The 24,117-nt window shown below is 46.7% G+C and overlaps 9 protein-coding genes across 9 annotated transcripts; 6 read left to right on the plus strand and 3 right to left on the minus strand.

Moving 5' to 3' along the window:
* Nucleotides 1–212: 212 nt before the first annotated feature.
* Nucleotides 213–1,626, plus strand: FOMMEDRAFT_166446 (uncharacterized protein; the record flags this gene model as incomplete). The annotated part of the gene is made up of 8 exons (XM_007264281.1): nt 213–403; nt 480–579; nt 636–689; nt 765–820; nt 899–1,168; nt 1,246–1,364; nt 1,478–1,562; nt 1,615–1,626. 6 exons carry the CDS (start codon nt 213–215, stop codon nt 1,355–1,357), a joined length of 783 nt encoding a protein of 260 aa, XP_007264343.1. The 3' UTR covers nt 1,358–1,364; nt 1,478–1,562; nt 1,615–1,626.
* A 1,655-nt stretch (nt 1,627–3,281) lies between these two features.
* On the plus strand, nt 3,282–3,717 carry FOMMEDRAFT_26929 (uncharacterized protein; the record flags this gene model as incomplete). The annotated part of the gene is made up of 2 exons (XM_007264282.1): nt 3,282–3,339; nt 3,470–3,717. 2 exons carry the CDS (start codon nt 3,282–3,284, stop codon nt 3,715–3,717), a joined length of 306 nt encoding a protein of 101 aa, XP_007264344.1.
* Nucleotides 3,718–4,768: 1,051 nt separating this feature from the next.
* Nucleotides 4,769–6,842, plus strand: FOMMEDRAFT_145452 (uncharacterized protein; the record flags this gene model as incomplete). Its single annotated transcript, XM_007264283.1, has 4 exons — nt 4,769–6,005; nt 6,070–6,204; nt 6,271–6,581; nt 6,647–6,842. Exons 1-4 carry the CDS (start codon nt 5,535–5,537, stop codon nt 6,840–6,842), a joined length of 1,113 nt encoding a protein of 370 aa, XP_007264345.1. The 5' UTR covers nt 4,769–5,534.
* A 3,548-nt stretch (nt 6,843–10,390) lies between these two features.
* Nucleotides 10,391–11,426, minus strand: FOMMEDRAFT_104702 (OPA3-domain-containing protein; the record flags this gene model as incomplete). Its single annotated transcript, XM_007264284.1, has 5 exons — nt 10,391–10,647; nt 10,748–10,972; nt 11,082–11,204; nt 11,274–11,320; nt 11,391–11,426. 5 exons carry the CDS (start codon nt 11,424–11,426, stop codon nt 10,473–10,475), a joined length of 606 nt encoding a protein of 201 aa, XP_007264346.1. The 3' UTR covers nt 10,391–10,472.
* A 146-nt stretch (nt 11,427–11,572) lies between these two features.
* On the plus strand, nt 11,573–12,852 carry FOMMEDRAFT_132556 (SAICAR synthase-like protein; the record flags this gene model as incomplete). Its single annotated transcript, XM_007264285.1, has 3 exons — nt 11,573–11,950; nt 12,033–12,206; nt 12,271–12,852. 3 exons carry the CDS (start codon nt 11,573–11,575, stop codon nt 12,850–12,852), a joined length of 1,134 nt encoding a protein of 377 aa, XP_007264347.1.
* Nucleotides 12,853–13,309: 457 nt separating this feature from the next.
* Nucleotides 13,310–15,100, plus strand: FOMMEDRAFT_79005 (RNA polymerase II-associated protein; the record flags this gene model as incomplete). Its single annotated transcript, XM_007264286.1, has 7 exons — nt 13,310–13,709; nt 13,789–14,006; nt 14,078–14,180; nt 14,327–14,414; nt 14,470–14,744; nt 14,823–14,899; nt 14,996–15,100. The coding sequence occupies 7 exons, from the start codon at nt 13,310–13,312 to the stop codon at nt 15,098–15,100; spliced, it is 1,266 nt and encodes a 421-aa protein (XP_007264348.1).
* A 410-nt stretch (nt 15,101–15,510) lies between these two features.
* FOMMEDRAFT_119753 (alpha/beta-hydrolase) lies at nt 15,511–16,954 on the minus strand (the record flags this gene model as incomplete). Its single annotated transcript, XM_007264287.1, has 7 exons — nt 16,709–16,954; nt 16,351–16,653; nt 16,239–16,293; nt 16,060–16,178; nt 15,886–15,998; nt 15,605–15,785; nt 15,511–15,540 (listed from the first exon to the last, which is right to left on the minus strand). Coding segments are annotated over exons 1-7 (873 nt in total), but the record flags the coding sequence as incomplete, so codon positions are not given.
* A 2,136-nt stretch (nt 16,955–19,090) lies between these two features.
* Nucleotides 19,091–20,055, minus strand: FOMMEDRAFT_119759 (NAD-binding protein; the record flags this gene model as incomplete). Its single annotated transcript, XM_007264288.1, has 3 exons — nt 19,091–19,181; nt 19,244–19,581; nt 19,650–20,055. 3 exons carry the CDS (start codon nt 20,053–20,055, stop codon nt 19,167–19,169), a joined length of 759 nt encoding a protein of 252 aa, XP_007264350.1. The 3' UTR covers nt 19,091–19,166.
* Nucleotides 20,056–20,763: 708 nt separating this feature from the next.
* On the plus strand, nt 20,764–22,881 carry FOMMEDRAFT_104720 (actin-like ATPase domain-containing protein). The gene is made up of 4 exons (XM_007264289.1): nt 20,764–20,878; nt 20,937–21,017; nt 21,068–21,150; nt 21,202–22,881. The coding sequence occupies exons 1-4, from the start codon at nt 20,774–20,776 to the stop codon at nt 22,844–22,846; spliced, it is 1,914 nt and encodes a 637-aa protein (XP_007264351.1). The 5' UTR covers nt 20,764–20,773; the 3' UTR covers nt 22,847–22,881.
* Nucleotides 22,882–24,117: the final 1,236 nt, after the last annotated feature.

Below are 24,117 nucleotides of genomic sequence, written 5' to 3' on the forward strand. Positions count from 1 at the left end.
AGATGACGCTGACAAGGGAGGACCGGGGCGGGACGAGATGACATGGCCGAAATACATCCGTGCCTAGCCCAGGGTCTCTTCACCCATTCTCCTCCATCTTGTCCAGTACCATAATTGAACATTGGCCTTGTCATCGTCGCTGCCTCCGTTATTACCGGTGAGCAGATCACGGCGTGTAGCCGTCATTGTCGCTCAAGTGTTTGCTGGTCGACATGGCTGTCAGAAGTCAAGAGAAGACGCTGCGGAGAGAAGACGGCGCTCGCCGTAACCATGACCGCTCTACATTGCAGTTTCATCTCCACATTCGCCACTGGCCTCTTCTTTGCTCACCCTCTTGTTCGTACCTTATTCTGAGAGCTTCCAGGCGCTCATCGGCGTTGTCCGTGAAAGGAGAGAAGGCAATGTTCGCTGAGTTCATATGTTTCATTCTTCCGTAACGGGCATGAAATGGTACCTGCCAATCTCGAGCAATTCAATAGGAACGCCATCAAGGGAATATTAAATGTTGTTCAGAGTCGTCATACATGTCGGCTCGCAACGACGGAGCCACTATTTGGAGGGTTTCGCGGTCATCAGATTGTACTGTTTGTTGTCGTGCGAACTCGTGAAAACGCTATTTGCTCCGTCGGGATTAGTCTCAGCTCCCGTCTTACCTCTGGGTCCTTCTCTATCTTGTCTACTTCCTGACGGTATTCGTCTCACATCATTATATATCATTCAGAACTACGCTTTGACTTGCCTCACTATCTTGTCTATACTCGAAGAATTCCCGAACTTCTGGGAAGGACAGTAATATCTCGGTCGACTCCCCGTTCACCAGGTGAGTACCGTTTCGATTATTCAAATGCATTCACGATTGTCATTCGTCCCAATACTTAAATTTGATTTTGTTTCATAGATTAATCGAGCATTTGCCTTTCTTCGTTTTGCTCAAATTTATCCGTGACACTTCCACTCTTGGCGCTCGCAAATTGGAAGCTACATATCGGCTAATCCATCTTACTGGGAACTTGATGAACCTTGACAATGAAACAGCAAATGGTCGCAAAAGACTCGGTCGCCTCGGAGTCTCAGACCGTCATACATTTTCGAGACGATTACTTATGTTTTACAGGTCATATGAAATTCATACTTGCAAATACAAGCGTCCAGGATATACACGTAAGAGGTTTATCAATGCCGCCCTGATTCTCCTCTGGCAACCTGCGTACTCACAGCATTTTTCCGCTTCCATCGTTTTCACAGCATATTTCCGGGCGTATACAGGATAAAGCCCTATGCTTCGGCATCGGTGCCATCTAATTGCTCTCGCGAAGAGTACGGAGGGCTATATCAAATCTTGCAATCCCGAAAGTGACGCAAGCGGTACGGTACTTTTTACCATCTGCATCAACCAACTTGACAATGCAAGGTAGTGCGTGTGCATCTTGCCTAGCTGCCCAAAGCCATCAAATCGGTTTGATTTCTGTTTATTTAGAATGCAATTGGGACATCACAGTCATACAGAGGCTTACTCACACAGCCTTGGGTGCATCATTGGACCATACTTGCCATCCACACTCGTAAGAGATGTTGTTGTCCTTGAGTTGTTCCGCATGACACAAAGCCATACAGGGATATGCTGATGTATGGGATAAATCGTTCGAACAGCCTTGGTTGATCTATCACTAATGTAAATCCGACTTCAGAAACGCTTGGACACGTACATTCACAAAGCCATTACTTTGGGATGACACAAGGTGCTGTTACTTGATCTGCTCCCTTTAATCCAATCGATCGATTTCCAAGCAAAGGGAATGCAAAACAAGTGCGAGCGTACGATGATAACTGACAAGTATCGACTTGTTTATTCGCATAAGCAGCACTGCTACCAATTATTGATTACCGCTATTATCAGTTTTCGTTGAGAATGTAGATCATTACCGCAGATCAGTCGGAGTCATATCGAAATACTCTTCATGATGATCATCTGGAAATACACTTGGACGGAAAATACAGATGAAATGTGCAAAACTCTCCGTTTCAACAAACTGAGACACATATTTTATCTTGTTTTGCATCGTATGTATCCCTGCCACGTGGTGCGTTGTTGGTCTCCTCTTACTTCTCATTTGGTTTTTCAATTACAAGCACGATAGGGGGACTCGTTTCAGGCTATTACGATATCCCGCGTGGTTACTTCCCTACTCTCGATTTTGCCCAACCCGTGTTAGCTTTCCGATTTGCAATACCGCATTTCTTAGTAGGTCAAAGTCAACTTTTGAGGCGAAACTTCGGAGGAATGAATGCAATAGAGATAGTCATGCATAGCTTTGTTTCGTTTGTTGAGTGTACTCGTTGTTGACCAAACAGAACTAGGTTTTGAACCTTCTATGTGTGCATTGTGATTTATTCTCCGCTCAATTTCTGACATTTCTTCGACTTCCTTCGGAAACAGTTTACGGAGGGCCCTTCTATCTTCCTACCTGATCGGCCTGCTCGTTGCCAGGAGCGTATCTGTGCGGAGCGGCTTCTAGCGAGTCGGAAACGGATCTCGGAATATCGGAGCGCTTCTTCCCCCACTCATGCCTTCGAAAAGTTAACGAATTTGGTGTTCCTAGCTTCGTGATAGTCGCAACTCACAATGCTAAAGTGAGCGTCTCGGCTCACTAACTACGCTCCTCAATCGCGAGGAAGCAGAAAAAAATGGAAGATGGGATAGTAATATGTGTACCACGAGGTATCTAAAGGATGATTCGACAGAGACTGGACCTTCATGTTTCCTAGGCAAGGCCATTACTTCTCTGGATGCTAGTACTTCGTGAGTGATTTATATTTAGGCTATACGCATTAGTACGATGCTTATTGTTCGTGCTGATACATGTGTGTTCGAGACTTTCTGTTTTTTAGATTGAAATTGGTCGGATCGTTTGTCACTCCCGCTCGATCCATCCCTGCATCGGGTTTACGAGAACATGTCACCTACATGATATACGTGAACGTTCGGGCTCTGCCGCCACTTACTTTCTTCTCAGATCTCGAGCCAATTACTTTCCTTGAGAAGTTCCTAAGTCTTATTTCGCTTGATTTTACCGCCGAACCCTGGGCCTTGAATTTTGGGGTGGTGGTTTAAATCCCGTTCATCCTCCGGGCTTGGAATGCATGTAGCTGCTCTCTTCGTCTCTGCATGAATCAAATCGAGGCGACATCGCACACTATATGTCCGTGCTCGTTTCTCAGCGCCTTCATTCTTTTTGTGATATCACCGCTTCTCAGATTCGGAATGTAGCTTGCGGAACGCCATGGCCAAGATAGCTTTACTTGTGTTGATATGGCTTGATGCCATTGCGACGGCGGTTGGTAAGTAACCTTGGCCGAAACGAGTACCTTGGACCCGCAGCTCCTAAACGTGAAAATCAGAGGGTTGAGAACTCTCCGAGCTTGAAACAATAGTTGTCTTCTATTCACAAGTAAATTTAGCATCCTCTAGGCCCTATGCGCGTCAATTATCTCAGGGAGAGCTGTCTGATGATCGGTATCAAAATCACGTCGATAGAGACCCTTGGTGGCAATCTTCCTCAATTCAACTCGCGTGTGGTCTTTACGAATGAGATTGAGGCCCACGAAATTCTGTTCCTAAAGCTTCACACTTCATATCACTTGCTCCACGCTTCCGCGGTTCTTTCTTCGATATGTTGCTTTGCTTTCAATCAAAGTCTCGTTTCAAGTTTCATCTGAGCGGAGTTTTGAGCATTTAAATTTAAGAATCAATAATCGATATGTATACCGTATTGTACCTTCAGATTAGAGTTCATGCGGATCTGTCTGGGAAGCGGAACACTGATGTGTAAGTTGATTTTGTTCTGCTGTCCCACTGAGACGATAAATTTGCTCCATGGTTGCTGTTTTCCAGAAGCCAAGACATATTACGACAATCATTTCAGCCCCTTTCATTTGAATAAGAGTCATCGAAGGACAGTTTCTATTAATGAATTGTTCGGGAATACTAGAACTGAAATCCACGACGTTCGGTGTGCTAGTCTTCGAATCAATGGTGTTGTCACTGCTAAGGTCCCTGGGCCTGCCGGGCGCGCTTCTGATATGCCGACGCGTGCCCGCTTGAATTGAAGATATTTCGCCGTCATCCCGCCCTCCTCTTTTCATTCATCCCTAGTTTCACAAACACGCGTTTAGCCACGAAGATCAGACGCCTAGAAGACAGGAGCAGCGGCGTTTATTCTATTGGTACACGTGGTACTCGAAGATATTAATATTGGCCTATACCCTTCTATTCTCTTCCGTCAATTAATTAATTTCATCTGGATGCCTGTTCATTATTAATATTGAGGGTAAAGAGGAAGAGGACAGTGAGACAAAGAAGGGAAGCGGGACGTGTGAGCCTCGAGGCAGGCACATTAGTGGTTCCCTGTTCCGCTTCATCCTCGACCAGATGTGGACGATCTGGAAAGTATGGAACCAAGATGAAGGGACTCCAAACTGAGACTCGCAAGGCTCTGCACATCATTGACATAACCCCTGCCATCGTCTTCTGAAGTGATATCATTTTTCTCTAGTCCCTTCCCCGTCTGTTCACTTCACTTCGGCTATGTAGGGCAGTGTGATTTCCACCTTCGACATTCTGATTAGACGACATAGATGGGTTTGATGAGGTTTTATGATCTTTTTATTCTTCAACCCAAAGTCGTGTGAGTTCGGCATGATGGCGGATCAAAGATCAGCACGCGCGATTACCTTTTCGGAATTGCGCATAGCCTCACTCAAGAATAGACCGCCATCGTGTCGTCAGTCACTGCTGTGCAAGCCCACGCCCGTATAACACGGTGGGGGCAGTGTGCTTTTATGCACAACTCGGAGATTTCACTGACAGCGCCTCGTCTTTCTTGCTCGTTTTTGGTTGCATTTGACCGGGAACACCGAATGCATCGGTTTACCTGAGAGTTCAAAGGGACGCGATCACGAGAGTGTGCACAGACTCGCACTTCGCTGCTGCGGAGCGCACACAATGCGCGCCTTTATCTGACAAGGCTTGGCCTGTCCTTCTCAGCTCTCTGTAAAACTGGATCCGGAGTACCCGAAAATCTAGTGCAAGTACCGCTTCGAGAGCGAAACACTTGGTATACTTCTCGCACTTCGCTCGCTACACGCTGAATACATACCGAGATTTGATCGATTTTAAACTCAATTTACCTATACGTCCGTGCGAATCAAGCGACTTCAGCGAGATTCAGGGGCTACTCAGGGTTCGACCTCGGATCGACAGACTAATAGTAATACAACTACGTCTTGTCCGAGTTGATCTTTAGAAGCCCTAGTCGGCCTGCTCGGAGATGGTCTGCGGACAGCATTCCACCTTTTCATCCGCGACCATCTCTGCCTGTGCAGGCTCCGGCCTATATTACGAGGCTGCAGAAACACTGACTACTCATCGTGACCCGTCGATTCTCGTGTCGTCATCTGTGTACTGACTCGTCTCTTAGAGACGGCCGTTGCTTGCGTCAACTCGTGATCCTCTCGCAGTGACCACTACCGCGACAATGCAAGCGACACACTCTGGCAGTAGCTCGGGACAATCATCCTCCACCCTCCGCATGCACGGCCGTTCGCATTCCCTCTCAGACCCTCGAGCCTTCCTCGTCGAGGCCCGAGATTCCTCCTCTGTACCACCCCCGCTCTCCGCCACTTCATCTCCCTCTTTCGACTTCTACCAAACACCACCCACGTCTGACTGGCAGTCCTGTTTCGGGAGCACACCGCAAAGTACGCATCCAAGCCCAACTCCCAATGTAGAAGTTACCTCGGATGTATATGCACCACTCCCCCACGCGGCACCTCGTGCTGCCTCTCCGCAGAGCATGGTTAGCTCTGGCTCGACACACGTTGAATCGGTGGCTACTTCATCTCCACATGCTGCTGGAACTACAAGCCCCTCGCGCAGCAGCGGCAAAAAACCGAGCATCGACAGGAACCGCAAGCCCTGCGGTGCATGTTCGAGCAGCAAGCGGAAGGTCCGTATTTCTCCACGTCCATCATTTGTTTATGACTCCGTCTCTAATTAAATATTGGTTGCAGTGCAAAGTAATTCCTGATGTGCCAAATTTGTGCGAACGATGCAGGAGCCATGGCTTGATAGAATGCCCACCGCACATCTCGTGGTCCAACCGAAAGGCCAGCATACGCGACAATGAGAGCCTTTCGCCTCTTGAGGTGGGTTTGTTACTCGCATGTGCATAGGCTATCAAGTGTTTAACATTCTTTCTCCTGTCATTATAGACCGACGATAAGGATTTTTCCTCGCGCTCCGTCAGTCCGTCATATTACGGGTCAGGCAAATCTCCAGTTGGGTATTCTGGGGCATATAATCAAGATGAAGGTGGGCTATACCCAGACATGGCAACAACACGCGAGTGGGTGCAGAATCAGACCCTTGTCGCTTCAGGCAGTTCGAATACTGTCGACATGGTCGGGCAGGATCCGTTCTATGCTCAGCAACAGCGCAACGAAAATCAAAATCAATTTCCAACTCACAATCAAAATCTCACTGTACCCCACTTTGTGCAGCAGTATGCACAAAATAACCCATGGTGAGTCAAGTTGTCCATCTTTCGTCTTGAACGTTGGAACTAATTCACTGTCTTCGAACTTACAGCTTGGTTCCACCTGTACTTCCTGCATGTCACAACTGCCACACTCCTTATGACGAATATCTTGTCCTGAACTACGCGTTAGCTACACTATCGGCGAACCTGCCTTGCCCACCATACGAAGTAGACCAAAGAGTTCTCAACGCATACGAAAACATCCCACACAGCAACTCTCCTTACGAAAACCAGAACTCTTTTTAGATTTTCCATTATAGACTTTCAGGAACTTTTTTTATTCACTCAGAACCAGAATCAGAATTGGACTTGTATTGGATACGGACTGGAACGTTGCCTCATATTATCGCCTCGTAATTCTTTCTTTACACTTTCAGCCAATCATTTTCTTTCATCATCATTGGCACGCGAACTTTTTTCAAATTCTTATAATCGAATGACATTAAGTATAATTGTATTTTTATTCTTTCATGACTACGGACATCGTACCACTTCCTTTACCTTCTACATCCACTTAACTCCGAGCTTACCGCCTCTTTCTCGCTTTCTGCTTCAAGTAGACGTAGATGACGCGTCATAATTGCCTGCAATGCTATGGTCTTATAGTTCCGCAGTCCATAAAGTGACTAGCGGACGGAGACTTGATAATGATGTTGTGATATGCACCGCCTGTTTTCGCCTTGGTGGCGAGCAAGTGCTATATTGGTCTCCCTTGATATTTTCCCGTCATCACAACTACTACTACATAACCCAAATGAGCCATGGCCCAGAATGATTTCAGCACTATCACGTACTCACGTACAGGCCTATACCTAGATATGCACCGTAGTGATGGACATCACGAACGTACTCGCGTTCCGCAGTACGTCTGATTGTAAAGCATAGCCCTTGTATGCACGAGGCATGTGAATTGATTCGAGAGTGCGACCGGCTCGAACGCCAAGACATTGATATGAGGGTAAGAAGGCCTAGTATTAGCTGTAAACATGCATTGCTTTACTCACATCTGAAACAGGAACAGGATAGCAGAAGAATATTTGATTAGTAGAAAAATTAGTTGGATAATAATCCGTAGAACATATATACTGTGCAACTAGCACCAGCTCCCTTCTACATGAAGCAGTTGCGAGGCGGCGGATCAGTACTAATAGCGCTGGTCTGGCATCAAAGTGCTCACTGGAAAGATTCCTTCCATTATGACACATTTACCAAATGTGAGGTAACATTTGCAACTCAGAGGGAAGGCAGATATCATTGCGTCCTCACAAGTAAATGATAATAACGAAGGAAAATTTGTTAATAACATCCACGTTCCTACCCCCAACAGGTACTCGGAGACATGTTGTTGGTGCGCCACTCTTAGAGGCAAGAGGATTAGGACGAGTTACTAATCCCACAGTGAGCAATGTTTGGAGTATCATTAAGTAATAGGTTTTTTTATTAATGACTTCTTCTAATGTGGTTATATATACACAGTTACAATGTATCTTACTTCAGCTACAAAGGGGAAATGCTTTGAAAATGGGTCGAAACAAAGACGAGTGAGCTAACTAATGAGATACATGAAAGGCTTTGATACACATACAAAGTAGTATAGGAACTCAGAATGGATGCTTAATAATGATATTATCAATACACTGCTTGTTTCGTCTTGGTGTGGTGGCAAGTACTGTACCCATCTGTATGGGTACAACCGTAACGTGTAACGCAGGGGTGGTTTGGTTGCTAGGAGTAACGTGTAACGAATAGAAGTAGTTGCTTTCCCTTAAGGAGCGTTACATTTTTAAGCGAGTATTAGATTATGTAAGACAATTCAAGTGTAATCAAGTATAGTACTACAAGCGTAAGAAAACTTGAAAAGATTACTGGATTGTAGGCAAACCAACTCCATCCTCCCCCCATAGTATTCCCTCGTCATTGTAAGCATATATATCCTCTTCCTGAGCACTTGGAATAAGTCCAGAAGTACTACTCAATGCCTTAACGTTATTAGCAAGTGTACAGTATTGTTGACTACGGCCTCCAGGTATTTTTATCTTCAAGACAGAATGAACAACCTCGGAAATAGGTAGTAGTAGGACACCTTATTTTCTCCATTTGGTCTAATGTTCCTTTTTCGTTCAGAAAATAGATAAGATTGAATCTATATACTAATGCTAATCTAGTATAGTAACATCCAGCAAGATCCGTCTAGGTTGCCTGAGTTAGCAACTGTAACACGTACGCATGGGTTGGTTTCCAATTTTCACCGGTAACGCACTCCAGCTGGTTGTACCCATACAGATGGGTACAGTATGTCCCCTTTGATAAGCTCTCGTCATCACAGCTACATAACTTAAATGTGCTATGGTCCAGAATGATATCAATGCTATTGGACTCGCACGCATGGGTCTTTACCTAGGTCCTAGGTGAACGACATAGAAAGATGGAGAGCACAAACGCCGTTCCGCAGTATGTCCGATTGTAAGCATAGCCCTTGTATGCACGGGCATGTGAATGATTTAGAGACTGAGACCGTCAAGGTGGCGATTTGAGGGCGGGTCTGTTAGTAATATCAACCCCAAGTATGCATATAGCTTTACACAGGTTGTGGCTCAAATGAGACAAGGGAAGGGAGCCAGAGGGATGATTGATTGATATTAATTTTGGTTTCATAGTACTCTGTAATGCACATACTAGTATAACTGCGAAACTAGGATTGTCTCTCTTCCATATCAAGCACGGGGACTGTACTGGTCTGACCTTCAGGACTCAACTTCTGTATTCATTAAAATATTGTAATTTCTATCATTATTCTCGATTCAGTAGAAACTTAAATATTAGATACTCGCAATAGGGAGATTTTATTAAGCCTAATCCTTGCAGAAGTATACATGCCTTCATCCAATATGAGCTTGCCATATATTTGTCAGCGTCCCTCACAAATTTAGACAACTTGGAGAAGAGTATCCCGACAATACTAGGAATGCAGAAAGGAGAAGGTGTGTCAATACTGATGAAGAACATCAATCCAAGTATTACCAGGCATTAAATGGAGTTTCCTAGCATACTAATATACACACAGTATCCAAGTTGTAGAAGCTGCAGAGGGGAAAGTGGCTGAAAGACTGTGATTCCTTTTATTACTATTTGTTTGCTACATGCGATCAAGCATTACAACTCAGAGGGTAAGTTGTATGGCGTCTTTGATAACATGTAGATGATAAGAATGTAATGAAACTCAGTGTTAGCATCGATATCCGTGTCCCTGCCTCCAACAAATACCCAGACTCCCAGGGACATTGTGTCCGTGTCCAATCCTGAGGAGGCCAAGAGGGTAGGAATCATTGCGGCTACAGTGAGCAATGGCCCGGGAATGAGTATTGCTAAGTAACTAATAGCCTGTTCTCATACACTTATATATATAGTTTTGTAGTGTATCTTGATTAAGCTACAAAGAGAAAGCGCATTGAAAGCGGGGTTGAATAAAGACGAGTGGAGAAGCAAATGAGTTTCATGAAAGGCTTTGAAGAAAATACAAAGCAATTCTGCATGCTTTGCTTCTTTTCATCCTTATATACTTTGTTCGTCCCTTTCATTTCAAATAAAGCACTTTCATGCAGATATGCAACGTACATCTGTTTAATTTAGCAGCTTTTGCAGAGTTAGAATACAAGTGTTTTCACATACATGATTTCAGGACATATCAACAATACACGGGCTTTGTTCTTTGTACAGACATGTGTAATGTTGAGTATATTTTGTGGTCTGGTACGAGACAGTCTTGTTAGGCTTGAGTTCGAATCGGTATTATTGATAATCCGTTCCTGTGTAGTTCGAATTCGTGTGATTATAATATTATGTCACGAAATCTAGCATCCACGATGATTATAAAGATTATGAAGGCTTTTGGGGCCGAGATGCGTCATCTCGTGAAGATGAGGAGGACTGTGGTGAAGGCGTTGTAATACTATTACTCGGTATACGGAGTGATGTATCTTCAAATTCTGCCCAGCCTCCTCGTAGCCCGACGTCGACTATTCGATTCAATACTCGCGTGAGCTCCTCGTTCCTGCAACACCAAAGAGAAAAAATACATGAGTATCGCCCGCTGATGACGAATTTAAAAAGAAACAGAAGCCAGCGGAGAACGAAGTAAAGAAAAGACATACCGTCCCTTCTCCAACTCCCACTGTTCCTCAAACCTCCTCTCCAACGCCTTTACACCCTCACTCAACCCCTCTATTCGATTATTCAGATCCTCAATTTTATCATCGATGACGTCTCGGCGTTTAGCTTGACTTCGTGAACTGCGGTATGTCTCGCCGAGGATGAGGAGTGCTGCGACGGAGAAGAGGAAGCCTTCGGCTATGGCGTCTGCTCCTTGGTCGATTGCTCTGTTATTTTCGTTAATGATTTGATTTTGGTCACGGGGGGTCGAGGAGAGAATGTGAATGTGAGGAGAGGAGAAAGGAAGAGAGGAGAAAGAAGGGAGAAGAGACAGACCGAGCTTCAGAGAGAGGACGGATGTTCTTTGCAGGTTCACCAAGGAGGTTGGTACGGAGGTTGACTTCTGCACGGTGTTTGGCTTGTGCGAGGTTCATGCACCAGCGGCGGAATGTCTCGTGTCTAACAAATCAACCAAACCAAGCTCGTCGTCAGATATGTGAATGTCGGATAAAGTAGCCAAGACTCAACTCTTTGGCTTGTTGCTTTATGGTATTCGCGATTGGTTTCGCTAACGTCTGGAGTCACGGTTAAGAACAATCATTTGTTTGGTTTTGGCGATTACGGCCAAGAGAGACAGATGCTTACGCGAATCGCGAGTGTAGCGAGTTTTGTAGTGGCCATGGTTTAAGTATTACGTTCTGTTGAGAGGAGACACGAAAGCTGGGCACAGGTAAAGAAATTAGAAAATAGACGCGTCTCATCGGCAACAGTCGGCTCATCCTCTCCTCTCGCCCTCCCTCCAAATTATCCAATCCAATTTCTTCACAATGTCAACAACCTCCTCCCCCGCTCCCTCTGCCCTCCCCAAACCAACAGTCCGCAAACTCTCCAACGCAACAGCCTCAGCAATCTCAGCAGGTGAATCCGCCTTCCACGCCCTCGCCTCACAAGTCGGCGGACACCCAGGCGTACTAGCTTCAGAAGATAACGCGTTGATCGTTAAACAGTCGTTGCATAAGGAAAGGACTTTCTATGAGTTGTTGGCGCAGGAGAGTATGGAGTTGGTGTATTTGCAGAAGTTTGTGCCGAAGTTTTATGGGACTTTGAGGTTGGAAGGGCAGGTTGCGAGTGTTCCTGCTGCGGCACAGCAGAGTGCTGGAGGAGTAGCGGTGGACGATGGTACTGGGATCGTGCCCGTACCTGAAGTTGAAGAGAAAGATGAGTAAACAACACTCAGAATCGTTCATATGGGATGTGTGATTTATCTGGTACTATGCTACTTTACAGTCCATAGTGTTACAAAACGTCGCATCTGAATTCACAAAACCAAACATCATGGACATCAAATTAGGGACAGTCTTATACGAGGAAGGCGCAACGGAAGAGAAGAAACAACGTATGCTCGAGACAGCACGGAATACGACGTCTTTTGAGACTGGTATCCGGCTTACTGGATTTCAGGTACATCTAAGCCGTTACTGTTTTGAAGCGCATATAATCAACTTTACATCGACTCTCTCGATAGGTCTTCGATTATACGAAGAACGAGTCTATCATAACACCAAAATCGTACGGCAAGTCGATCAAGACATCCGACTTACCAGAGGGTGTCCGACGATTCTTCCCCGTCTCGTCTTTACCAGCGGACAGCAACAAACCCGAAGGCCTGGGTCTCCCACTAAACTTACTCCTACCCATTTTACGAGGCATTTTATATGATATACGGGAGTTGCGAGATGGCTTGGCGAAGACAGAATTGCGCATGGTCGGAGGGAGCTTGTTGATCGTGTACGAAGCAGATTGGGAGGTTGATCGGTCATTGCTGGATGTTCAGGCGCAGGAAAGACAGGGTATGAGCGAGGCAGAACTGGCGAATTCTGCGGGATTTGGCGCGGAGGGGAAGAAAGATGAGGAAGATGACGGATACGACAGTGATAGTGACGATTCGGAGGAGGAAGAGAGGTCGCCCTATGTGGTGAAGCTAATCGATTTCGCGCATACACATCTAACTCCGGGAGAGGGACCAGACGAAGGAGTGCTGAAGGGGATGGACACGACGATTAGTCTATTTGAAGGGCGAATCAAGGAACTGGAAACTGGAGCGTAACAATATTAAATGTATACCAACATCTATGAGTATAACTATCTTGTATATTATTTGAATAAATAGATAAAATAAAAGGTTTGCGAGGGGCACGAAACGCAGCGCGTACAGACTCTCTGCCCCGATCTCATACGACTAACTCGGATGGACGAGCAGGTTGCAGAATTGCTTCCCTGGCCTGTCATCGTCACATTACTCCATGCCGTAAGCAACTGCTTCCGCAGCGCTGGGCAAATGGACTCCAAGTTTTCGCGAGAGGGCGGATCGAACTCGGCGCACCGGCATTTGGAGCCGCTGGAAGTCACCACCTCGCATTCCCTTGAGTGGGCCATTACAGCCTGAGCCAGAAGGGCATTAAAATTATAGATTGTAGTGTGTAGTATTACGCGTGACTCTAGTGTGCTGAATTATACCAAGCGTCTGAGTGTTAACTCTTCTTCTCCGACGACCACAACACAAAATGAGTACCTCGACACCAGACCCGCTCAACGCCCTCCGCGACGCAATCCGCTCAAAAGCGTCCATAATTTACGCCAATGACGCCGGGCCAGTCTCCTCCCTCTCCGCCGCAACAAAGCTCGTCCTCTCTCCTTCCCTCTCCTTCCCGAAAGACACTCCAACACGACTCCGCAAGCCCGATGCAACAGCTACGAACCCACAGTCCGACCCGAATGCGTTTTTCCGCCTCGATGCGGTGTATCTGACGTGGCTGCTACGAGATGCGAGTGTCGCAGAGTACATGCAGCAGGCGAGGGAGTGTAAGCTCCTTGGTGCGTTTGTTGGTATTACGGATCGGAAGGGCGTTGCGGAGTGGTTGGATGGGAAGACGAGTTCGTATAAGGGGGTTGTACCGTTAGAATGTATGTCTCTCTTTTCTGTTAATTTTAAGTATTTGTTGGTTGGTGGCGACGACTGACGAATGGACGAATGGATGTACAGCGGACTCGCACACCCCGCCCGGTTCGCCTCCGTCACAGAGTATCACTCTACCGAAGACTGGGCCACCTGGTGCTGCTGCGTCTACGACGACCACTGGCTCACCGGCGAAACGACGCCATGCAGTCGACGCTGCAGATGCGGAAGTCGTTAAGAAGATCAAAGCAAATGAGATTGAGCTATCTGACCGGACGTCGGTATTGAGGGGCACGAAACCCAATGTATGTTTCTGACAATGTCAATCTCTACATCGAGAGTGTGAGGTTGAATTGTCGTTGATGGTTTGTTACAGGACTTTAGCAACGTTCGATTGATGTTCGCCGAACGGTTAAAGAAACTAAAGGAAGCCTCGAAGAACGGGGCGATTCCTCCACCCGCAGTTGCTCCAAAAATCGGTTCGTAATTCCACTTTATTCACCTTCAAAAACTCCTTTGACTCATTACTTGCATAGATCCAAAACTCCAAGCTCGAAAGTCCAGTATGTCCTGTCTTTATCTATACCGATTTTTCTCAGAATGTTAATCACAATGCACTGGCTAGAAAACATGCTTCCAATTATTATGATCTCCTCGTCCCCAACATCCCTCATAACAATGTACAACGTCCGAAAGTTCCTCCAAGAAGCTTCGTACGTCCACTCCCCTCCCCCTTCCCAACCCTCTACTAACTCTCCACCCTCGTAGATTCGAAAGCCCCTCCGACGCCCGCACCCGCGCCGCCTCCGAAGGAACAACCCGCCCAGAAGACGTCATCCCCATCTACCGCACCCACACACACATCGATCCCTCCGGCCAAGAACGCCGCACCCAATCACGGTACTATGTCGTCGACGGTGTAGACGCCCTTGCGAAATTCGGGAGTGATGCGTGGGATAGGGTTGTTTGTGTGTTGACGACGGGACAGGCGTGGCAGTTCAAGCCGTATAAGTGGACGGAGCCTATGACGCTTTTTCATCATGGTGAGTGATACATTGGTTTGCCTTTGATTTTTATCAATCACATGTGTGTGTTCATGCTGACTGAATATGTGTTTTCAGTTAAGGGCTTCTACGTAAGTTGGGCAAACGATCCGCCGAATGTAAAGATTAAAGACTGGAACGTTACTGAACTCAAGGTACGCCATCCTTACCCCCGCCCCCTACTCCTCCTTAACATACTGGTTAAATATATATGTACTAATGACGAATTCGTAAATGATAACCCATATTAGATCGATCAACACAGACGACACGTCGACAAGTCTGTCGTAGCCAATTTCTGGAAGACGTTAGACGCGTGGACATTAGCGAATAAGCCGTGGTTGATGAAATCGTAGTTGCTTTTAATATGAATATTTATCTGTCTCTTCCCTTGCACCTTACTACGAGTTTGAATTTTCTTCCCCGTGTATATGCTACACTTGTGTGTTCCCGCCTTAAGTACACGTTCTTGCATCCTTTTGTTTGTAGCTCTGCATTGCTTGCCATGAGTGTATATACATTTGCATCTCGAAAATATACAGTACTCCATTAGAATGATTGTACCTTGTAGCCAGGAAGTAACCATTTCCCATTTTCTTGGATGAAAAGAGACAAAGGTGCACAATTACTATCTTGTTTGTAGCTTGACTTGTTACAGAAACAATGGCTAGGAAGTAAATATGTATAAAATATGATACAAATACAACAGCTCTAGTTGCACCAATGATCAGACAGCTGTCTGTAACTCATCAAAGCTCTTTGTCTTGAAGTCCCCAAATTCCCAATTAAAGCAATCCTGTATTATTCAAATCAGTACTACCACTCACCAAAAAAAAAGGGCCAAGAGACAAAGGACTCACAACACAATCATCTTCATCACCAGCCTCAGGTACCTGCCTCCCGGACTTTCCTTCACTCGGCTCCTCCCAATCGTTTGCAAGTACCTCTTCGATAACTCGGTTGATCGAATGTGTGCGTATGTCAACTGCCCAGTTGAGTTTCGTTACAGTGTCGTATTTGATGACTTTGCCCATATGACACCTAATGTGGATAGATCAATAAAAAAGTGGAAGGTGAAGGGAACGGAAAGAATTGAAGGCACGAGTTTGAATTGAAAGGCATTGGGTTATGATGTACGTACTTGGTCTCCATAGCGTACCCTCCGATCGCACAGAATGAAGTTACGCCGTTGCATACGCCCATGGCTATTGGGTCTGCCGTATGATAAACGTGAGTGATATGGAGCGTCGAAGGCTGGCGAGCAAGAGCCGACTTGATAAGTACAGGATATGGCACATGAAAGGAAACCACATACAGGTGAAGGGAGATGAAGTCTTGTTGCAGCGAGCTTCTCTGCTGGAGCCTCAAACGCGACGACAGGCACACCGAAAGTCGCACCGGTTAACGAAGCGAGTGCACCACCGAGCGAGTGACCTAAGAGAGCGACCCGTGCTCAGTAATTGCGAGTTCGAAGACCTGTACGAGAGCACATACCGGTAACCCAGATATCAGCATTTGGATATAGATAAGTAACATTATTGTATAGATTCTGTCAAGAAGTTACAGTCGTCAATACGCAAAATACGAGAAGTTAATAGACACCAACAATTGCAACGTTGTAGAATAGACTTTCGTCAGTTAAAGCAGTCTCAACACAACTTTGGTCGCATTTGTATCCACCAGAATAGCAACCGCAAACAGGCGACCAAGTTGGACCCACCCGTGCGCAGCAGCATGAGAAGAGAAGATTGTCGTTGATCTTGTCTTTCTTCACAGTTGGACCACCACCGCCAACAATCCAACCTCCCGAGGTACCCTTGATGGAAAGGACGACAGTAGAGTTATCTTCAGAGGCGAATATGTACCCTCTAAACCCGTCTGCGTCTGGTTCCCAGCCAAACGGAAAGCTCTAACGTCGGCACCAGTTAATCCACATACTGGAAGCACGTAACTTAACGACTCACATCGTTTCCCCAATACGAGTCGAGAGAGTACCAAGATTTCTCAGTGGGTTCGTAGTATGCATTGTTGGTCATTTTAGCCAGTGTTAGGAGGGTCTCACGGTCATTCACGTCAGGAGCGGGAACTGTCGACTGAACCCATAAATCTGCGTCAGTCTGTCCGTATAGACGATAGTTCGTTCTTGCATTTAGGAAGGCATTGAATGAGCTCGGTCTGTGCGTTTGTATATGTCGAGCTTTGACGGCGTGCTGGTCGGGTACGAGAGATGGTAGTACGTCGGCAAAGAGGACATGCGAGTCATTAACAATTGCATGTTCGTGTCTCAGTGAAAACTTTCGAGGTAGCGGTGTCTTTTCCAAAATAGTCTGCTCATTCGCTGAGTTAGAGCCCGAGAAGTACAATATAGGAGCGAGTAGGAGCTGCAGCGCATTCAGGAGGGCGAGTAACATGGTAGTCGTGAGGATAGCGTAAAGGCATGGCACGCGTTTCTCCTGAATATGGAGATGTCTAATCACGTGCACGTATTTCAAGCATACCACGCCACACTTCGATCAGGATCGAAAGTGTTCCTAGCACTCGCGTTCGTTAGCACCATCATTAGTGTAAATCAAGTGTGACGGGAGGTTTTGTAAATCACATCCATGAATGCACATGAAATGACCACTTCAACTAGCTAAAGCTTTAAAACAAAATAGAGTATTTCAATCCCGAGGGTTCTAAAGTCTTATCCGAAGGCTCCGAAAAATAGTGAATCGTACAAAAGCCCAACGTAGTTATTGATAATCATACGACGTATCCCTTAAAATTTTGCCCAAATTACAATAAGCAGACGACATCAAGATAAGAAAGTAGCAAACTCACGCCATTGACACGAATAGTCTGCCCGTTGACCCACGACGCTTCAGGAGAGGCTAGGAACGCAGTAACTTGGGCAACTTCTTCCGGCTGGCCTAGACGTTTCTCGGGATGCAAGTTCGTGATAAATCCAATCTGCTGCTCTGTCTTTCCTGCGTAGAAGAGATCCGTGTAGATGGGACCTGGAGCGATGCAGTTCACAGTGATCGCGCGAGGCCCGAGATCTTTTGCGAGGACGCGCGTGATTTGCTCGATTGCGCCCTTGGCTGCGGCATAGACGAGTGATGTGGAGGGAACCATAGAAGCATGGGCAATCGACGAAGAGAAAAAGATGACGCGAGATCCTGTAGAAATGTGATGAGCTTCAGAAAACTGTATCTAAGTAGAACATGTGCATACCCGGATCAAATGAGCCTGCAGCGGCCTTGACAAGGAAAAGCGGTCCCTTCACATTCGCATTGAAATGCGTGTCGAAGAATTCCTCATCGATTTCACTCAAGGTACGCATACCAAAGATACCCGCATTTAGTACTAGAATATCCAGGCGAGCGAATGCTTTCATAGTCGCATCCAACAACTCTTGTCCTGCAGCTGGTCCAGAGACATCTGCTTTCACAGCTATAGCCGCTCCAGCTCGCTTCGCATTAAGACCAGCCACGACAGTGTTGGCTGCCTTTTCGTTAGTGACATAGTTGACAACTACACTTGCGCCATCATCAACAAGGCGGTTAGCGATTGCGGCGCCAATACCGCGAGAAGAGCCAGTTACGAGTGCGACCTTTCCGGCGAGAGGTTTCACGAGGGACATTTCAGCTCACAAGCAGATCAGGGAAGTATAGATGTCGAGGTCAAGTCGCATATATACGCCACCGGTAGCAATGTCCCAAGACCTAGACTCAGCTAGTGCGGCGTAAATACATCCACTTTTGGCACTCCGAAATGGACAGTGTTTTTGCAGAATTACCAAACTCGCATTTACTGCAATGTGAAAATGAATGTAGGATAAGCTTCTTTCAAAAGCAAATTGATAACCTCAAAATGGTTCAGGAGGCACATGGGCGAACACGTCACAGCAGTAGGAGATAAGGATGAGATAAAGCGCCCTGCAACAGAGTTGACTTGTGAGGCACCATGTGCACGTATTGTGTCATAGGTGATGAGCCAAGTTAGTGGCTGAATAGTGACGAGAAAAAGGGTATCAAGCGAGAAATCACCGTCCAAGACCAGACAAACAAGCTGCAAACGTGTGGCGTCAGTAGGCTCTCAGTTCCAGATTTCATGACCATGCTAGTGACTGCATCAGACTGATTATCCGAGCAGTATATAGCATCATAGCGCAACAAATCGCCGAGAGTGACAGTTCTCCTCTGGTAGAAGTTAATCAGTAAGGCCTCCAATGGTTGAATGTGCCCCAAGTTTTTTTCCAACTTTCCGGGCAACCTGATTAGTCAGACCTTCCTTACTTGGATGGATAGTCAACATGAATCAACTGCTAAATGGACAAAGTTCCTTTATTATTTTGGATTACTGGGATGCAGACGCCTTTATTCAAATCCACACGCTCTAAATTCAACAATGCCACAGGGCATGCAGTATTTCCTGACATTAAACAACATAACCCTGGAAGTGTTCCAAAGTCCGCAGTCAGCAGAGATACCCACATAACAAGATAGCAAACTCACGCCGTTGACGAGGATAGTTTGCCCATTAACCCACGATGCTCCAGGAGAGGCTAGAAATGCGGCAACGTGCGCAACCTCGTCTGGCCGGCCGATACGTTTCTCAGGATGCAAGGTTGTGAGGAAGTTGATCTGTTCCTTAGGAATACCTGTGCGGAAGCCATCCGTGTCGGTGGGACCTGGAGCGATGCAGTTTACGGTGATGCTACGAGAGCCGAGGTCTTTTGCAAGAACACGCGTGAATTGCTCGACGGCTCCCTTGCAAGCGGTATATACGAGAGTCGCTGCGGGTACTACAGAGGAATGTGCAACGCCCGAAGAGATAAAGATAACGCGTGAACCTATAGAAAGATAAGGCAAGAGCCAGGGTGCTCTACACATACTTAAGAACGTACGAAATTATGCATACCTGGAGCGAGTGAATTTGCAGCAGCCTTGACGAGGAAAAGTGGTCCCTTCACGTTTGCATTGAAATGGTCGTCGTAAAACTCCTCGTCGATCTCGCTCAATGTACGGAACTGGAAGACAGTAGCGTTTAAAACGAGGATATCCAGGCGGCCGAATGCCTTAATCGTCGCATCAAACAGCGCCTGCGCTTTAAATGGGCTAGAGACGTCTGCCTGTATAGCTATAGCTGATCCAGCGCGCTTTGCATTAAGGGTAGCCACGACGTCATTAGCCGCCTTTTCATTGCTGACGTAGTTGATAACAACGTTTGCACCGTCATCGGAAAGACGTTGAGCGATTGCGGCACCGATACCGCGAGAGGAACCAGTAACGAGAGCAACTTTTCCGGCGAGTGCACGCGTAGACATTCTCAACTTGAGTAGCTTATATATACCTAGAAAGACGTTGTGATCGGGTCACTTATATACATATTCTAAGACGAGTGACTACTCCGTGCCGTGCGGGAAGTGTCCATTTTTATTAGGCATCTGAACCGGATGTAGTCCTATAAATTCCCAAGCTTCATTATATTCATAATGATGCCAGTTGCCGAGTGAATAGTTCGAAGAATACGTTAATGCACATAGCGCCAAGGAATGCCAGGGCCGAGGGGAGTAATTCAGAAATGACATCCCGGAATCCGTCAATTTCTAAGATTCCATTAGGCCGTTTAGTAAAAGCAAGATAGTATTTCCAAAATGTGCAGGACCGCCAAAGAAGCGCTCGAGAGACGAGGAGACCATCGACGTCGACGTGATTTGTCAAATGGTTAGTAGTGTCCTGCCGAAGTCAACCGAAGTCAACGAGTGACGTCTTTGTTTTCCATAGTTATCGGAATCCAGCAGGTGGAAGAAAGAGTATAAGTTCCGTGGAGAACGAGAGTGTGAAAGAATGTGATTTCTTGACGCATTTGCTTAGTCATACCTTCTTTATTGGGAAACTCAAGATGCGCTTGCCAAAAATTTGTAGACGGCCGAAGAGAGGCACATTCCCCTTCTCAACCTCCATACCCCTTGTAAGTTTGTCAGACGTTCCTTTATTTGAGCGAGTTAAAATCTCACAGAACGGTTATAGAGATTAGACAAAATGTCGCAGCCGAATGGCGTCGCCCCTGGGGCACCGACGAAAACGCCAACAGTTGTAGGCATCAACTTTGGCAACTCCTATTCGTCCATCGCCGTCATCAACAAGGTCAGAAATGCTCGAACATCGAGATACATGAGGCTGATGAATTAAACCGTCGTGGTAGGAAGGACTTGCGGACTGCATAGCTAATGAGGACGGCGAACGTCAGATCGCGTGCGCGGTGTCCTTCCATGGGGAGGAGATGGTGAGTTGCGTTTCCGTTTCCACATAGCATTCTGGCTAATCTATGCGCAGTATATTGGAAACCAAGCAAAACCGCAGCTTATCAAGAATTCAGAGAACACCATCATCAACTTCCGAAATCTTCTCGGTAAAAAGTAGATATTTATGTTTTCCTCGCCTTTTATTCTGTTAACGAAGCTGTTCAGGTTCTCGGAGATCCCAAAAGACCAACCCATCACATCAGCTCCCGTCATTCAACATCCGGAACAGCCTGACGTTGCAGCATACAGGGTTGCCATCTTACAGCCCGCACCCTCCCCCTTACCACCTGCCAGTGTGAAGTCATCAATTCGATCTAGTTCGAACACCCCTGCCACTTCCGTCCTTCCTACTCCACGATCTGAGCCCATTCCTGCAGAACGTATCCTTACTGTTCAAGAAGTTACTTCTATATTCCTCAAGTCATTGGTAAAATCCGCGCAAGACTTCTTGGGTCGTGATGTTGATGGGGCCGTGGTCACTATCCCTTCATGGTTCGACGATCGTGCTCGTGCAGCGCTAGAATCCGCGGCAGAGGAAGCAGGCTTCAAGGTACTACAGTTCCTGGACGAAGCTGCAGCTGGTTCGCTGATTACGGTCAGTGACCCTGTCATGGAACTTGATCCTGACCGAACAGCACTTCTTGTCGACTTGGGCCAGACGTCGCTATCTTTATCCGTCCTTTCCTTCCGCCACGGTCTCATCTATGCAATCAATGCTGCACATCATTTCGATATTAATGGCGAGCAGATTGACACGAAGCTCGTGAAATATTTTGCAAAGGAATTCACCAAGAAAATGAAGACACCGCTAACTGTCTGTCCTCCTGCCGACAATGCCGACAAACGAGCGGAAGCAAAGTTGCGACTTGCTTTAGAACACACAAAACGTACGATCAGTGCATCTCCTGGTGCTGCGAGCTGTTCCGTCGAGTCGTTAAAGGATGGTCTCGATTTCACCGGGACAATCAACCGAATGCGTTTCGACATGGAAGTACGCTCGGTGTACGACTCAGTCGTACGCGCTGCCATTAATCTACTAGAGAGCGCCGGTCTTGAGCCTTTGCACGTGGACGAAATCATCTATGTTGGCGGCTCCGCTTCCCTTCCAGGGCTGGACGAGACGTTCTTTGCAAAGGGATTCCCAGAAAGTACTGTCACACCGTTTACTGCGGGGACTGTCGTGGGAGGAGGCATAGGGGACCCGACGACTTTACTATCACGTGGAGCCGCGTTACAGGCTCGTCTACTTGCAGAGATCGCAACAGAAGATCAACAATTGCACGATGCTTTCCGACCGGACAGTGAGCATGCCGCAGTACAGGCTACTGCGAAGACGATTGGCATTATTCTTCCTGGAGCTGATTCAGCCAAGGAGGGTCTTGGTGGGCAATGGGTATTAGGTGTTCCGCGGGAGACGCCGTTACCTTACCGACGCATCGTACAATTCGATTGTGACCTGGGTGACGCAAAAAAAGAGGAGTATACGATTGGTATGGAACTCTGGGAAGTAAACGATGGTGTGAAGGTGGAAAAAGTCAAACCCCCGAAGCGTGAGCCCGAGGAGAGGGAAGATGAGGAGGAGGAGGAAGAAGAAGAAGAGGAAGAAGAGACCCGCGAAAAAACTCTAACAAAAGAGAAGCAGCTTGGAGCGCTACTAGTCCGAGCAGCCAATGCCAGGAAGGATGGGGGACGATGGAAGACTCGTATTCAAGTGCAATTTGTTGTCAGTCATTCGGGTGGTGTAGTCCTTACTGCTGCAGAGATTTCAAAAGACGGAACAGGGGCGCCGTCGACTATTCATGTCTCATAGACGTAGTTGTTAATAGATGTATCCTCTAGATCGGCATACAGATTGTCTCGGTGTGAAAAATATCTCTGCGTTTTAAATGATAGGCGTAAATGTGAGGCACGTGACAAATCGCGTTTTGTGACGCTTCGCGTTTGCTGCGTGTCTCGCTCGCAGAAGTTGGTAAACGACCATAATCGACGATGGGCCCGACGTAAGCAATTTACATCTAAATGCAGTTCATCTTCTTATATTTATTATAGCCGGGTACCATATGATCAAGATGATGACGCGTATCTGGTGAAGTATATTGCTACATACAATGCTGACGGGGCGAATCGTATGGGCAATGCGCTCTACAAGCGACTCGTCGAGAACGCAGAAGGCAAATGGCCGTGGGCAAAGCGGCATTCTTGGCAAAGTTGGCGCGAACGTTACAAGGACAATCAATATAGGTTTAAAGCCGCGATTAAAAAATACCAGAAAAAGCACGGGGTGATTGCTGGTGCGAATGCCAAATCCAAGAAGGATGAACTGGCGGACAGGGAAAGCAGCCAGGAAGCAGAGTCGGAAGCCGAAAGCGTCGGAACTAACGGCCGTCCCAATGGGAGTGGTCCTGCGGAGCAACGTTCTCAAACAAATCGACAATACGCGAACGGTACAGGGGCATCCGGAAGCAGCAAGAATAATGAACCAGCTTCTGTGCACCAGAATGGTTCTTTGCAAAGCCAAAATCGTGTTGCACGCAAGACTGCTCGGAAAACTGTCCCTGCGTCCAAGCGTCCTTCAACAAATGGTGATGCTGCCAATATAAGCGATGGAACAGATTCCAGCCACAAAGGGAAAAGAAGAGCGGATGCTGCTGAAGTCCGGGACGAAACTAAGCGCAGAAAGCTTGACGACGTGCTTCTAGATACTCCCGACGATGGAGACTCGGCGGGTCCTTCACGGAATGACAACATTACGAATGGTGGTACACTAAGAAGTGTCGTCTTGAGCCCTCAGAAGTATGGACTACAAAGGTATTGCTGTGTCTGTTGCGCGAAAGTTTGTTCCTAATTTATCTGGTTTAAGATCTTCCGCTGTCGGCCGTTGCCTTGGACTACTTTCAGTTATGGGAGGACTTGAGAAGTTTCTTAATGATGAGAAAGTGCAAAAGTCCGTTGTCGATGCACTCCGATTAACTGAAGAAGAGCAGGAAGAAGTATTGGAATACGCCAGAGTAAGTACAGTGTCAAGCTAAACGATGTTCTTATTTTATTTTGACCTGACCAAATTTACAGTCTCAGTTACAA

The sequence above is a fragment of the Fomitiporia mediterranea genome (genome assembly GCF_000271605.1).
Source record: "Fomitiporia mediterranea MF3/22 unplaced genomic scaffold FOMMEscaffold_3, whole genome shotgun sequence".
In the NCBI taxonomy this organism is placed as follows: Eukaryota; Fungi; Basidiomycota; class Agaricomycetes; order Hymenochaetales; family Hymenochaetaceae; genus Fomitiporia; species Fomitiporia mediterranea.

Excerpts from the sequence above, each read along its gene's own strand:
- FOMMEDRAFT_104720 (XM_007264289.1), top strand. The coding sequence starts at position 20,774 with ATGTCGCAGCCGAATGGCGTCGCCCCTGGGGCACCGACGAAAACGCCA. Across the intron at positions 20,879-20,936 it reads CCATCGCCGTCATCAACAAG|GAAGGACTTGCGGACTGCAT; the intron begins GTCAGAAATGCT and ends CCGTCGTGGTAG. Across the intron at positions 21,151-21,201 it reads CGAAATCTTCTCGGTAAAAA|GTTCTCGGAGATCCCAAAAG; the intron begins GTAGATATTTAT and ends GAAGCTGTTCAG.